This window comes from Penicillium odoratum (assembly GCF_028828045.1).
Source record: "Penicillium odoratum strain IBT 22623 chromosome Unknown utg000001l_segment0_segment0, whole genome shotgun sequence".
Classification (NCBI taxonomy): Eukaryota; Fungi; Ascomycota; class Eurotiomycetes; order Eurotiales; family Aspergillaceae; genus Penicillium; species Penicillium odoratum.
In genome coordinates this window covers 3,738,116-3,753,217 of record NW_026643143.1, presented here as the reverse complement: position 1 = coordinate 3,753,217, position 15,102 = coordinate 3,738,116, and the positions used below count along the sequence as shown (strand labels likewise).

General features: G+C 49.0%; 5 protein-coding genes across 5 annotated transcripts; 4 read left to right on the top strand and 1 right to left on the bottom strand.

Moving 5' to 3' along the window:
* Positions 1-1,258: 1,258 nt before the first annotated feature.
* Positions 1,259-2,492, top strand: N7520_001427 (zinc-dependent alcohol dehydrogenase family protein; the record flags this gene model as incomplete). The annotated part of the gene is made up of 4 exons (XM_057135362.1): positions 1,259-1,417; positions 1,483-1,872; positions 1,941-2,387; positions 2,448-2,492. The coding sequence occupies 4 exons, from the start codon at positions 1,259-1,261 to the stop codon at positions 2,490-2,492; spliced, it is 1,041 nt and encodes a 346-aa protein (XP_057001298.1).
* A 536-nt stretch (positions 2,493-3,028) lies between these two features.
* N7520_001426 (putative raffinose synthase protein Sip1) lies at positions 3,029-5,882 on the top strand (the record flags this gene model as incomplete). Its single annotated transcript, XM_057135361.1, has 3 exons — positions 3,029-3,127; positions 3,247-3,976; positions 4,144-5,882. The coding sequence occupies 3 exons, from the start codon at positions 3,029-3,031 to the stop codon at positions 5,880-5,882; spliced, it is 2,568 nt and encodes an 855-aa protein (XP_057001297.1).
* Positions 5,883-6,097: 215 nt separating this feature from the next.
* On the top strand, positions 6,098-8,179 carry N7520_001425 (tyrosine--tRNA ligase MSY1; the record flags this gene model as incomplete). Its single annotated transcript, XM_057135360.1, has 5 exons — positions 6,098-6,420; positions 6,509-6,662; positions 6,721-7,007; positions 7,063-7,408; positions 7,466-8,179. The coding sequence occupies 5 exons, from the start codon at positions 6,098-6,100 to the stop codon at positions 8,177-8,179; spliced, it is 1,824 nt and encodes a 607-aa protein (XP_057001296.1).
* Positions 8,180-8,576: 397 nt separating this feature from the next.
* Positions 8,577-12,430, top strand: N7520_001424 (mismatch repair ATPase MSH6; the record flags this gene model as incomplete). Its single annotated transcript, XM_057135359.1, has 5 exons — positions 8,577-8,906; positions 8,959-9,006; positions 9,064-9,235; positions 9,288-11,680; positions 11,735-12,430. 5 exons carry the CDS (start codon positions 8,577-8,579, stop codon positions 12,428-12,430), a joined length of 3,639 nt encoding a protein of 1,212 aa, XP_057001295.1.
* A 1,406-nt stretch (positions 12,431-13,836) lies between these two features.
* Positions 13,837-14,619, bottom strand: N7520_001423 (putative histone h1.3.; the record flags this gene model as incomplete). The annotated part of the gene is made up of 2 exons (XM_057135358.1): positions 13,837-14,379; positions 14,482-14,619. 2 exons carry the CDS (start codon positions 14,617-14,619, stop codon positions 13,837-13,839), a joined length of 681 nt encoding a protein of 226 aa, XP_057001294.1.
* Positions 14,620-15,102: the final 483 nt, after the last annotated feature.

Below are 15,102 nucleotides of genomic sequence, written 5' to 3'. Positions count from 1 at the left end.
AATCAATTGAGTAATCTTAGCTTCGGATTGCACAATTGTGAGGCCCCTCAGTGGATACCGAACTATAAACTCCGTAAGCCCCCCGGCAGTTAGCTGCCCCCATGGTTGGCCCAGCCTATTAAAGTTGCATGTCTGAGAATAGACACATGACCTTTGACAATAAAGACCCCTGTGACGATGAAAAGAAAATGGCATTGAAATGAAGTCCATTCAAGGTTATCTGCAGGTTCATAACGCAGTTCACCAGCGGGCCACCCCAAAACACCATAGTAAATGTGATAAATTACTACTCATTGTCTCAACAATGGTGGTCTGTAGAAGCTTTTCCTTGAAGTTTAGTTGTTTTTATATGATATGTCTAGTCCCTTTAGGCAGTATTCGGGGATTTGTATGAATTGGTGACTACCGATTTGACGGTAGGACAGGAGTGCTAACACCCGCCTAAAGACCCGCCTTTCCCACCGCCTACTGCGCTTATCCAAATCGCGTGTTAAATTTCTGCTAATGTATTTCAAATACTAGTATCTGAGAGCCCCAAATGCAAGCAATGATCCGGTATAATGATTTGCATAAGCCTTACTTTGCAGTGGTGTATACCAACTCGCCTGGTTTCAAAAAGTTTTTTTGACTGGCAGAATATTTCATAATCAAATAAAGAGTTAACACTTTTGACCTGTCACTTAAATAAGAGTTCAATTTATTCAAAATTGATATATGCTTCTAATAATCCTTATCAATATCTATCGGTAAGTAATAGAATAGAGTAATAATATGGTTGTTCAGTAGTAAATGTCGCATTCACTATGGTATGGTGTTTTGGGGTGGCCCGTTCGGTGGTCTGGCCCGCTCGGTGGTGAAATAGTTACGTTTTTATGATTGATACATTTGAATATTCGGGCAACAATGCTGTTTTGATATTCTCACACCATCTTCTCTCTTCTGTTCCTTCTCTTTTCATGACAAAGCGGTATGGGCAGACTTACATAAGATATATAATCGCGAGGACTGAAGTCACCGATCGGCTAGATAGCGGGTTGAATCTGTCCGAGATCCATGTAGCACGGAGACTTTTTGTGCCTCTTTTACTAATTGACCAAAGCCTTCAAGGGAGGTGTGGAACGAGCACAAGTGCTCGTGACGTCAGAAACATGTAAGTAGGTCGTATTTAGCGACTATATATCCTTTGAAAGGAAATAATTTTCACATTTCATATCCTTTGACTGGAAATAATTTTCACATTCAAACTTCCAAAATCAAAATGGCTGGAACAACCAAGCAATGGGTGATTGAGAACAAGGACAATGACTTCGACGGCCTAGTCTGCAAGGAGGTCCCAATCCCGCCAGTCGGGGAGTTTGAGGTGCTGGTGAAGCTTAACGCAGCGTCGCTGAATTATCGCGACTTGATCATTCCAAAGGTAAGTTCGCTAAAACTGATTACCAAGCATAGTGGAGTGAAATAAACCTATTGTTTTGTTGGCAGGGCCTGTACCCGTTCCCAACTAAGTTCCCTGTTGTCGCTGGATCCGACGGTGCCGGTGAGGTCGTTGTGGTCGGGGCCAAGGTGACCGAGTTCAAGAAAGGTGATCAAGTAGCGACGGTCTTCAACCAGGGCCACCAGTATGGTCCGATTGATATTCCAGCTACACAGACTGGACTGGGAGGTGTGATTGACGGTGTGCTCCGTAAATACGGTGTATTCGCCGAAAAGGGCCTCGTCAAGGCAGCAAAGAACCTCTCCGCAATCGAAAACAGTACACTTACCTGCGCAGCGTTGACGAGTTGGAATGCCTTGTACGGCCTAAAGCCTCTGAAGCCTGGTCAATATGTCCTCGTACAAGGCACAGGCGGTGTTAGCATGTTTGCTCTACAGGTGAGACTCTGAAAATAATGTCCATATGTGATCTTGATATCTGATCACGTATTTTCTTGCGTAAATAGTTCGCCAAAGCCGCTGGTGCGGTCGTGATTGCGACCACGTCCTCCGCATCAAAGGCCGAGAAGTTGAAGACTCTGGGTGCAGACCATATCATCAACTACAGGGAGGATGCTAACTGGGGTGAGACCGCTAAGAAGTTGACACCAGATGGTGCTGGCGTGGATCATATTATTGAGGTTGGCGGATCGGGAACGCTCAAGCAGAGTTTCAAAGCTATCAAGTATGAGGGTGTGATCAGCGTGATTGGATTCCTCGGCGGGGTCGATCCGAAGACCCAGCCCAGTGTTATTGACACGCTGGGCCATATTTGCACTGTTCGTGGAGTGTATGTTGGTAGCAAGGCCTTGATGAAGGATATGATTCGTGCCATCGAGGCCAACGATATCCATCCAGTTGTGGATGAGAAGGTGTTTAACTTTGATCAGACTCGCGAGGCATATGAACACATGGTAAGCAGTTCGTTTAGTTTGAGACCCCTGCAAGAATCTAGATACTGACAGAATGCATAGTGGGGCCAGAATCACTTTGGAAAGCTGACCATCAAGATCCACTAAAATGCCAAGTTCCCTTTTGGACACGGAGACTAGCCGGATCAAAAGTCGTTTTCTCTTTGAATTTAGTTTTTGGATTGATCGAAATAATCAAATTGAACGGATAAATCAAAATGTCTAAGAATCCAGAATATTCATGTTGTACGAGAAAGGTGGGATGATAAGACCGTAGTGCGGGTACGAGGCGACGTTGAAAGTCGTGGAAATACAGTTTCGAGGGAGCTTCTCAGCTTCCCCGCCATTTCATCATCAACACACTCTACAGAGCTTGAAACTTCTACTGGAGACCAACATTCCGAATTCGACTACTTGGATCCGAAGATTGACTCAAGGTTCTAATTATTGTTTCCAATCAGCCCCTTAACGCTGCAGCCAACACAGCCCCATATCTATCGAAGTCCCGTTGACGTATATATGCATCTGCTTACCCCTCATTATCCCCAATGCATGTCAATAGAGATAGTACCTCTACTCTCCCCATTGCTGGTCCTGTCGGTCGCCTTGAACCATCTCAGACAACTTTCATCCGACCAGCCCAAATGAGTCTCTTTGCTCGAGTAACATCTTACCCACCTCTGGGGCAGGTGACCAGTCTGCAACGAGTTCAAAAAGCGTTGCGGTCAGAGGAAGATGATGCAGTGAGTGAGCCTGGGAAAGAATATATTAAACCAATGTCTCGTGCCAAATATTTGAAATGCCCATATAACACATGTGCAGAGTACATGTATTTTCGGTATCATGCTGACTCTTCTACCAGGTACGCTTTACTGTCGTTATTGAGTCTAGCACTTCACTCCCACAACAATCATGGGAAGCACAGATCTGGCACAACATCACCAATTCCGAATGGGAAGCTCTTCCATTACGCAAAATAGACTCCTCACATGCACCATTGTTGACAGGCAATGAGGCTGACTATAATTTCTATCGCTATGTATTTTCGGAGGAGATTTCACTCCCTGCGGCTGGTGGTCATGCCCAATTCACCATACGCTTCCGAACCAACTCCGACACAGAATGGCAATGGGCCAACCAGCAGCATCCAGTGAATAATGGCGAGCTGGTATTCGGCGCCCGAAACTCAGAGCTTGAAAGAATATCTTCTGGTGATATATCTTCCCTGAATGCGAAAGAGGAACTCGCGAAGTATATCGATGACCTCTCGCCCGACGTGCAAGTTGAATCTTGTCGCAGTGACTGTCCAGGATCTTTACTATGGGCGGTGTCTGGAGACGTCGGCGCTGCTCAACAAGGCATTTCTGGTTTGAAGCATCTTGCTCTCGGGACACCTTCGTCTACGATCAAGTACTTCTCACTGGTGCGCATATGGAGCCCGTGGCTGGGTCCTCGGCATGGGAAGGACAAATTTCAACTGACAGAGGATGCGATCTTGTGCTCCTTTCTGCGGAAAGATGGAACGAATCTCCTTCTCCTTGCCCTCTCAGGAATCAACGATGTCCTGACTGTGTTTCAGTCTGGCAAGGACGGTGAAGTAGTGGTCAACGCTAGGAGTGACAATATAGTTCTGTCTAAATTTCACGTTCTCGCTGCGGTGGCGGAGGACTTTGAGGTTGCTATGTCTGCATTAGTTTACGAAGCAAGAAAAGTGGTCAAACCATTTTCTCACTCTGACAATGGCGCTTCAGATGATCAGCCGCCACTCTCCCCCCGGGGGATGATACAGTGATTGTTGAGAAGGATGCGAAGATTCAGTGGCTCACAGAGTGGTTTGATGGCTTGACATATTGTACGTGGAATGGTCTTGGTCAGAATCTGACCGAAGAGAAGATACTGGGTGCTTTAGATGCCTTGAAAGCCCATGGAATCCATATCGTCAATCTGATTATCGATGATAACTGGCAAAGTCTTGACAATGAGGGCGAGTCTCAATTTAAACGCCGTTGGAAGCATTTTGAAGCAAATCGAAAAGCCTTCCCTCGAGGCTTGAAACAGACTGTTGAGACAATTCGCCGAACTCACTCTAACATTCAACATGTCGCTGTCTGGCACGCTTTGCTGGGTTACTGGGGAGGAATTTGCCCCAATGGTGATCTTGCGAAGAAATATAAGACCAAAGAAGTCAAAGTCAAAGACCCTGCCGCTGGAGGTCCGATTGCACATGATATCGCCGACGGCAAGATTCTCGCCATCGATCCCGAGGAGATACAGCGCTTCTACGACGATTTCTATAGCTACCTTACCTCTGTTGGTGTGGATTCTGTAAAGACTGACGCCCAGTTCTTTCTCGACCTCCTCGATGATCCAGCAGATCGAAAAAGTTTCATGACATCTTACCAAGATGCGTGGTCCGTCGCTTCACTGAAGCACTTCAGCACGCGTGCGATTTCATGCATGTCATTGATTCCGCAGATGATATTCCATTCGCAGCTCCCGAACAATAAGCCAACAATTGCACTGCGGAATTCAGATGATTTCTTCCCCGAAATCCCCACTTCGCACCCATGGCATGTGTTCTGCAACGCACACAATGCGCTTTTCACTCGGTACCTCAATGCACTACCTGACTGGGATATGTTCCAAACCAGCCACCCTTACGCTTCTTTTCATGCTGCTGCCCGCTGCGTCTCAGGAGGACCAGTGTATATAACGGACGAGCCGGGTAAACATGACCTAGAACTGCTGAATCAAATGACGGCGCCGACAGTCCAAGGAGGCACTGTGATTCTCCGGCCCAGTATCATTGGTCGCACAATCGATATATACCATGACTACAATGAGGGACATGTTTTACGTGTTGGAAGCTACACTGGATGGGCTAAGACTGGCAGTGGAGTCCTGGGTTTATTCAACATCCACCCTAGGGAGGCATCGTGCATGATCTCCCTGTTGGATTTCCCCGGAATCCACGAGGACTCGAACGGCCAGTACATAGTCCGCGCGCACACGAGTGGCAAGGTCACACAGCGAATGCAGCCACTGGCGCAGGACTCTACTGTGTCCGTCGTTTTGCAAGAAAGGGCATGGGAGATTCTGACAGCATACCCGACCCAATCATTCACAATCAAAGGGAGCAATAGGTCCGCTGAGAGCCCGACTAATGTCGCCGTCCTCGGTCTGCTTGGGAAAATGACTGGTGCGGCTGCGGTGATCAATTCGGATATTTTCATCGTTGAGAATGGTCGTCTTCGGATTGATGTTCATCTGAAGGCGCTTGGCACCCTCGGCATTTACTTATCTGATCTAAAGGACAGGAATATTGGCCAAAACTTCATGGTCATGATTCTGGGACAGCCAGTGCCCAAAAAGACCGTCTGGAAAGAAGGTGGAGAAGATAGTCGAGTGCTGGCCATTGACGTTCTCGCGGCTTGGAAGACCATGAAACTGGACAGCGGATGGAGCAACGAGGCCTTTGTACAGATTTTTGTCAGTTGATAGTTGCACACGAATAGACTCATACTTTTGCTTTCACAAGAACTGGTCTTGCAAATGATTCGTTGAGGTTTGTTCCCCATAGTTAGGGATGCGCCGCATCAACAATATTCCGGACTTTCTTATCGATGTGATTATCGGAGGTCGCGAACAATTTCATCCGCTCACCAATTTGAATTGCAAGCTCCGTTGCGGTTAGCCCGTCAAAGATCGGCTCAATGAGGTCCCGGTCGGTTCTGCTCCTTCGAGCACAATTGCTTAACCACCGTGCTCTCCAACCGACACCCCACGGAGCGCGCGCCTTTTCTCAAGCATCGCAAACAAATCTACTCCGCCGGGAGCTCCGTCGCCCGGTGTCGTTATCCCAGCATCCTGAGCGTCTAAATCAGCAACAACAACGATGCATCTCACAAGGCTACCTCAAGCGCATGGAGGACGGGAAGAAGGAATGGGCGAAGTATGCCGAGGAGATCAAGGCGGGCAAGAGGAAGAACTTCGCTGCCCATTTGGAGGAGCGAGGACTGTTGCATGATGTTGTCGGGTATGTATCACACATCTCTGCCTCGAACTGTTTTCTATGAAGCTGTATAAAACCGAAAAGATCTTTGGCTTACTTCTTCGGGTCTTAGGGAGCGCGAATTGCTACACAAGGTGTTCACGGAGAAGAGGGCCGGAATTTACGTCGGAATTGACCCTACAGCACCCTCGATGCATGTCGGCCACATGTTGCCGTTTATGGTTTTGGCCTGGGGATATGTCTGGGGTCTTCCAGTTACATTCTTGGTAAGTCTTGCATTCAGAGTATAAGGGTTGTATTGGATCTATGAATAACGAAATACAGTTGGGCGGTGCTACATCTCGAATCGGCGACCCTACTGGCCGATTGAAGGGACGAGAGCAGGTTCACACCTCAGTACGAAAGGCGAACATGGCGAGCATGCATATGCAATTGAAGAAGTTGGGTACAAGCATCGAGCAGTATGGTAGGAGGCATGGCTATGAGCGGAAAATGATTTGGAAACGGGCTTTGGTGAACAACAACACTTGGTGGAACTCCACGCCGTTTGTTGAGGTCTTGCGCGACCTTGGGGCGTTTATGAGACTTGGCCCCATGCTTGGCCGGGATACGTAAGTCTTCTTTTATTGCGATTGCTCTGATTCATCTTTCTGACGATGTTTCCAGTGTCAAGAACCGATTGAACCAAGGCGATGGAATGTCATTTGCTGAGTTCTCTTACCCGCTCCTGCAGGGCTGGGATTGGTGGCACCTATTCCAAACAGGAACCCAAGTGCAGGTGGGAGGTTCTGACCAATATGGAAACATTCTATTTGGAATGGAAGCGGTGAAATCCATCAGTCGCAACACTGCCCTTGAACAAGCTCGAAACCCTCTGGAATCGGAGTTGGACCGGCCCATCGGTTTCACGACACCGTTGTTAACCACGGCATCGGGCGAGAAATTTGGAAAATCCGCTGGCAATGCGATTTGGCTTGACAAGGACATGACCTCGACCTTCGAGCTGTATCAGGTAAGCCCGTTTTTCTTGCTCACTTTGAATTCGTGCCGTATCTGACTTTCGATCTAGTTCTTCGTTCGCACCCCTGACGACACAGTGGAGCGCTATTTGAAGCTATTCACCTTCATTCCCCTGCCTGAGATCACCACCATCATGGAGGAACAAAATGCCGACCCTTCCAAGCGAGTTGCTCAGCATCGTCTAGCCTACGAGTTTGTGGAGTTGGTCCACGGCAAACAAGAAGCGGATGCCGTGTCCCTCCAACACCGCCAGCTATTCCGCTCAAGGTCCTCAAAGGGCGAACCTTCGCCTATGCCTCGCAGCTCCAGCCTTCCGCCTGGCCATGCTCAATCACCCATGGCCGGGTACACCACCCCGCAATCCGGCAACCCCTATGCTCCCCAGACCAACTTTGCCAACATGCCCAGCTCCAGAGTCATCCTTCCAAAGTCCCTAGTCTACAACCAGCCGTTCAACAAGGTCCTTTGGTCGGCTGGCCTTGTTTCGTCCAAGGGTGAGGGCCACCGAGTGATCCTCAACAATGGTGCTGCCGTGGGCAGCCGTCCTGGGGATAGCGGCACCATGTCGGATGATCTCGCATTCACTCCTATCCGGCCCTGGGCTGCAGAGAAGACCGAGGAGTTCATTATGGATGAGAAACTTCTCATGCTCAAGATGGGCAAGTGGAAATTCAAGATGGTTGAGATTGTTAGTGACGAGGAGTTCCTTAAAAGGGGACTGACTGCGCCTGGATGGCAACCATCGCCAGATCCCGTGCAATAAGTCTGGACTCTGGACTTCGGAGCCCTTGGGATAACAATCTCCACTTTGTAATTTTAGTCATTCTATGTGTAGCGTATAGCATCTGTATATTCTATCATATCTTTCCTATGTATCATATTATACAAGTATAAATACACCGTATTGCTGTCTTGTACTCAATTGTTCTGCATCGTGGGTGGACGTGATATTGTAAGGGGGTTGTAATACGGGGCGCCAAGACGGAACGCCACTCTACGCGTCGACGCGATCCGCGATCCGCGATCCGCGTGCTTATCTATCATTTCTCCTCAAGAAATCTGGACAGTTTCAGTTCATCCATGTTTCAAGACGGCCATTATATATGCATTTTGTGACCCCAAATTGACCCGATTCAACCTGTATAAGCGAACTGCCAAAAATGGCCAAGGCATCGGCCTCATCGCCCACCGCGACGCCGCCCTCTACTGCACTGAAGCGAACGACATCGAGTACCCAAAACATGAAAAGCCAAAAATCCATCTTGGGATTCTTCCAAAAGTCATCTCCCGCCACTCCTTCTTCCGCTAAACCCCGCGAACCGGCATCGTCGCCCGCCCAACGAGCCTCCGAGAAACGTGGTGCCAGTGCGAGCAAACAGACACCTGGAGCCCAGAAAAGAAGCTTCTCGAGTTTCGCGGCAGACTTAAGTCCTGTCCCAAGTAGTGATCTGCCTGTTCCGGATGAAGAGGAAGAGGATGCCGCTGTAAAGGTTCGTTTCGGCTGATTTACCTAACGATCCTAACGTTAACAACTGCTGTTAGACCAAAGCCGCCCCGGTGCAGGACACCACAATGTCTCCTTCTCGTCGCGTATGTGAACAATCATCAAACATATCTATGACGACCCCATACTCACTATCAACCCAGGCCAAGAAGATGCAGGTCAGCTACAAGGAGTCTGATTCGGAGGGCGAAGAAGACGACGAGGTCATTTTCCGTCCAAGCCGGCAAAATGGTCGCTCTACCAAAAGACAGAAGACCGTTGTGGAGAGCGATGATGAAGAGTTCGAGGGTGGCGATATTGGATACTCAGATGATGGTACGCTCTGCCTTGAACCGTTCGTCCCCCGTGCTGTAACTGACTAAAACAGAAATGGATGACTTCGTTGTTGCCGATGATTCAGATGAAGACGCCGCACCCGCACCGAAGCGCAAGAGACCAGTCGCCCAGTCGTCACGCAAGACTTCGAATCAGTCACCATCGATCCCGCCTCCCCCAGCGGACGATGAGATCGATATCGACATTCCTGAAGGATCAGCTGGTACAGCTAAAAAATGGACATTTGACCCCGAGAACAACGAACCTCGAAAGGAGCGTGTCGTACAAGAGAAATCGAAATCGAAGACACCGGCCAGAAAAGAGAAGGCCCACGTCAAGGAACCCGAAGATCGATACCCTTGGCTTGCGAATATCAAAGACATTGACGGTAACCCCCCGGGCCACCCCGAATATGATCCACGAACCATTTACATCCCCCCCTTGGCCTGGTCCAAATTCTCGCCATTTGAGAAGCAGTACTGGGAAATCAAGCAGAAGTTTTGGGATACCGTGGTGTTCTTCAAGAAGGGAAAGTTTTACGAGCTCTACGAAAACGATGCCACGATTGGCCACCAGCTGTTCGATTTGAAACTCACTGATCGAGTCAACATGCGTATGGTAGGTGTTCCCGAGATGAGTTTGTCGCACTGGGCAAATCAATTCGTGGCCAAGGGATTCAAGATTGCTCGCGTTGACCAGTCTGAATCTGCCCTCGGCAAGGAAATGCGCGAGAGGGACGGCAAAAAAGGTGGCAAGGAGGACAAGATTATCAAGAGAGAGCTCGCGTGCGTCCTCACAACCGGTACTCTTGTCGAAGGTTCGATGCTTCAGGACGATATGTCTACATACTGTGTCGCTATCAAAGAGGCCATTGTGGACGACCTTCCTGCATTCGGCATTGTTTTTGTTGATACAGCAACAGGTCAATTTTCCATGTCTGAATTCGTGGATGATATAGATTTGACCAAGTTTGAGACCTTTGTTGCGCAAACCCGCCCCCAGGAATTGTTGCTCGAAAAGTCTTGTGTTTCGCAGAAGACAATGCGGATCTTGAAAAACAATACTGGGCCCACTACTCTATGGAATCACTTGAAGCCGGGCAAGGAGTTCTGGGACGCTGATATCACCCTGAAAGAACTGGAGGCGGCGGAGTACTTTGTATCTCAAGATGATGAAAACGTCACGGCTTGGCCTGAGACACTTCGCGAAGCTCGGGAGAAAGAGCTGGCCATGTCGGCTTTCGGTGCCTTGGTTCAGTACTTACGTGTTCTGAAAATTGATAAGGATCTGATTACTATTGGCAACTTCACATGGTATGATCCTATCAAGAAGGCTTCTAGCCTGGTGCTGGACGGTCAGACATTGATCAATATGGAAATCTTCGCCAACTCCTTCGATGGAGGCATCGAGGGTACTCTGTTCCAACTTCTCAACTGCTGCATCACACCTTTCGGCAAACGAACATTCAAACAATGGGTCTGTCATCCATTGATGGATGCAAAGAGAATAAATGCCCGTCTCGATGCCGTCGATGCCTTGAACGCCGACCCGAGCATTCGCGACCAATTCTCCTCGCAGTTGACCAAGATGCCTGACTTGGAACGCTTGATCTCTCGAGTCCACGCAGGACAGTGCAAGGCTCAGGATTTCGTGCGCGTTCTTGAAGGCTTCGAGCAGATTGACTACACCATCGGTCTTCTTAAGGAGTCCGGTGCCGGCGAGGGCATCATTGGACAGTTGATTTCTGGCATGCCCGATTTGACTGGCCTTCTAGGCTACTGGAAAACGGCCTTTGATCGGTCAAAGGCTAAGGATAATGGTATCCTCGTTCCGGAACCTGGTGTTGAAGAAGATTTCGATAACTCGCAAGGGCACATCGAAACGCTCCACAAGGATCTTGACAATATTCTTAAGAAGGCCCGCCGGGATCTGGGATCTAGTGCTATCTGCTATCGCGACAATGGCAAGGAGATTTATCAGCTTGAAGTGCCTGTCAAGGTCAAAAACATTCCAAAGGACTGGGATCAGATGTCTGCCACCAAACAGGTCAAGCGATATTACTTCCCCGAGCTCCGAAGCCTGATCCGTAAACTCCAGGAAGCCCAGGAAACCCACGGCCAGATTGTCAAGGAGGTCGCCGGCCGGTTCCATGCCCGATTTGATGAGCACTATGGCACATGGCTCGCAGCTGTCCGAATTATCTCCCAGCTGGATTGCTTGATCAGTTTGGCCAAGGCTTCTTCCTCGCTCGGTCAACCTAGCTGCCGACCTACCTTCGTGGAGGATGAACGGAGTGTTCTGGAATTCGAGGAGCTCCGGCACCCTTGCCTTCTTTCGTCTGTCGAAGACTTCATTCCCAACGATGTCCGGCTCGGTGGAAACAAACCCAACATCGACCTGCTTACTGGTGCCAACGCTGCCGGAAAGTCTACCCTCCTCCGCATGGTATGTTACCATTTCACCTCCCTCCTTCCCCGCACTATTCACTAATAATCATAGACATGTGTTGCCGTCATCATGGCACAGATCGGATGCTACCTACCCTGCCAATCCGCACGACTCACTCCAGTCGACCGCATCATGTCACGTCTCGGTGCCAATGACAACATCTTCGCCGCCCAGTCCACCTTCTTCGTTGAGCTCTCCGAAACCAAGAAGATTCTCTCCGAAGCCACACTCAGGTCCCTGGTGATTCTCGACGAGCTGGGTCGTGGAACCAGTTCGTACGACGGTGTTGCCGTCGCACAGGCCGTGCTCCACCACATTGCCACACATATCGGTGCAATGGGCTTCTTCGCTACACACTACCATTCCCTGGCGGCAGAGTTTGAGGGTCACCCCGAAATCGCGCCGAAGCGCATGGCTATCCATGTCGATGATACCGAACGCCGCGTCACATTCCTCTACAAACTTGAAAGTGGTGTTGCGGAAGGCAGCTTCGGTATGCACTGTGCTGCCATGTGTGGTATCTCAAACAAGGTCATCGAGCGCGCCGAAGAGGCCGCCAAGCAATGGGAGCATACCAGTCGTCTGAAAGAAAGCCTGGATCGCCGCAAGGGTGGTGGCTATGTTGGTCTCGGCTGGTGGAGTGATGTTGCCTGGGCGTTGCGGGAGTCAACTTCTAGCACTGAGGGTGCGGATGAAGTTACTGACCTTGGCCTCGAGGTTCTACGCAAAGCCATTGAAGCCCTCTAAAGACATCATGATGATTATCTTGATGCGCACATGTCGGATCTGTCTTTTTTTTCCCCATTTCAACCATTCGACCATTTCTGTCATCGTCTCTTTTGTTCTGATATCTCGGGTTCAGGCGTGTATGGAATTTATTCAAATACCTTTTAATGTACGATCATTCGAAAAATGTCATTTGAAATTTACAGTGCCATCATAGAAGTATCTAGTCCTTGAAGAATATATCCCTACAGGCAAATAACCCAAAAAAATACATAGTACTAGTAGTTGACACATAATCCTGAAACAGCTTCACTAGCACCAGCAGCTAGAGAAGATCAGTGACTGGTTCGCCGGCTATGCGTTAGCCAAAGGTTTTAAAGCTCGCTTTCCAGCAGGCGGAACAATTTGGGTTTCTTCAGAATTGCCATATATGTTCTGACATGCGGCAGTCTTCAAGGGGCTTGATTGTTCAGATCCTGGATCATAGGCTAGATGTTTCCTCAAGTCAATTGGTGGGTTGGAGTGGTGTGATATCTTGTGTAAACAGTATTTATCCACGTCTTCTCCGCGATGGTGGGAACGTCAATGAATTGTGGGGATTTTGATGAATCATAAGGCTTTGATGAATCGTGGGGACGACGCCTCAAGTGTCTCGATCACCATTCCAGCCTTGGAAGGTTGGCAAACCCTGATTGAGAACACCTGGGCACAATTGAATATAATTGATTCGCCTGATCATTTAGTACTTATTCAAATACTGTGCTCTACACATAATCTCTCCCAATTTATACCATCAGCCATCCAATTCACCCTCCAGATAAATTAGAAAGATGATCCAGACGTCTTGCCAAAGTATACAATGAGCTCATGGCGCGGATCTCCAAGCACCAAATATGCACCAGCAGATGCAATCCTGACATAATCAGAAGCGTTAGGTGCTACGTGCACTACATTAGGAGTTATTCGGTCATAGAACACTTACGCCCAGCCTTCTCACTGCGGATGCAAGCCAGATAGAACAAAATATTAGTTGACGAATTGTTAGTCAACGAATTGAATTTTTTTTTATTTCCCGGTCATCGCGAATGTCCAAGTCTCCAGGTAGCTGTGTACACAAAATGTGATAATCACTGAGACTCGAAAAGAATCAACATATGCTGCAGGCAAAGAAACTGAAGTGCAGGCGAGGAAACGAGATAAAATAAGCCTCGCAAGAGAAAAAGCTGAGCACCGAAGGCATGCGAGAAAGACAAAACTGAGCACAGGCGAGGGAACGAAATATCAATTGAGCCTTGCAATGGAGAAAGTTGGGCACCGGAGGCATGCCGGAAAGACTTTCACTCAACTGAAATCATGCTATGAAATAGGAAAATTGAAAGCCGAGCACCCATAGACATGCTGATTCGAACCACCCATCCACGAGGTGACTAGACCTCTACCTGGATGTCACCCCCCTTCTTCTCCTCCTCCTCCTCCGCTTCCTCCTTCTCCTCTTCCTCCTCCTCCTCTTCCTCCTCCTCCTCTTCCTCCTCCTCCTCTTCCTCCTCCTCCTCCTCGCCCATGGGCTGATGCTCAACGGGGCCATCCTCAAGGACCATGGCCACGAATGAGGACTTCCCATCGTCACTTTCAGGCTCGGGGCTCGGAGACCGCGAGGCCTTGCGCTTGCGACCGCGCTTGGCTGGGGTGGGGACCTTGGACTTGGCCGGGACCTTGGCCTTAGCAGGAGCCTTGGCCGGGGCGTGGAGCTTGACCTTGACCGTAGTCTTAGCCTTGGGGAACTTGGACTTGGCGGGAGCCTTGGCCTCGACGGGCTCAGCTTCCTCTTCGTCGGGAGCGTTACCGAAGGCAGCATCTTCGATTCTCTGAAGCAACTTTTTGCGGCCACGGTTGGCCATAGTCCTGGCACTAGCGACGCTGATGCCACCACAAATACAGTTGCTGAATTCAGTAACCTTCTCCATATCAGGCTGGTAACGAGGGAGTTAGGATATTGAATATAAGATGGTTGTATAAGAAAATCTCAAGTCAAGGGTGGTCGGGGATGGATTCCTGAATCAAGTGTTACGTACCTTGCCATCTTCGTCGGTGCGGACCGAGGACAGCAAAAGAAGCCGGGCCTCAGTTGTCGACAGTCCCAGAAGCTCAGGGTGGGCTGCGGATGCTTTCTTCACTTTCTTCACCAGGGTGTTCTTGGAAGAGTCGGCCATCATGATTTTTGATAGCGGGAAAGAAGAGAAATGATAGGAGTGAAAGAAATTTTGGATTCGAAACTGAGATTCGAAGAGAAAGAAAGATGATAATCGGAATCTCCACCGGTTCAACCGGAGATGAATGGAAGATGGACTAGCGGAATCTGCGTCTGACTCTGCGGAAGTGTCAAGTGTAGATAAGTTCGAGTCGAAGGGGGTGGGAGATGAAAGAGAGACATAATCAGTAGACAAACCAAGCAGGATGAAGAGATTGAGCGGGAGATCAGTACGGGGGAGGACGTGTCAGACGAGGGACATTGCATAAATCGTATTTAGTAAACTATGGACTTTGACTGGTGGTATTGAGCATGAACGAAGTATGAAATCGACTCGAAAACGACTCGAATTATGCGGTGATAAAGCCGTTCACAATGAAGCTTTCTCCCCAAAGACAGTCCTATTGGAAGCAGAAGTTGATTCTTTAGCCATGAATCTTTTGGC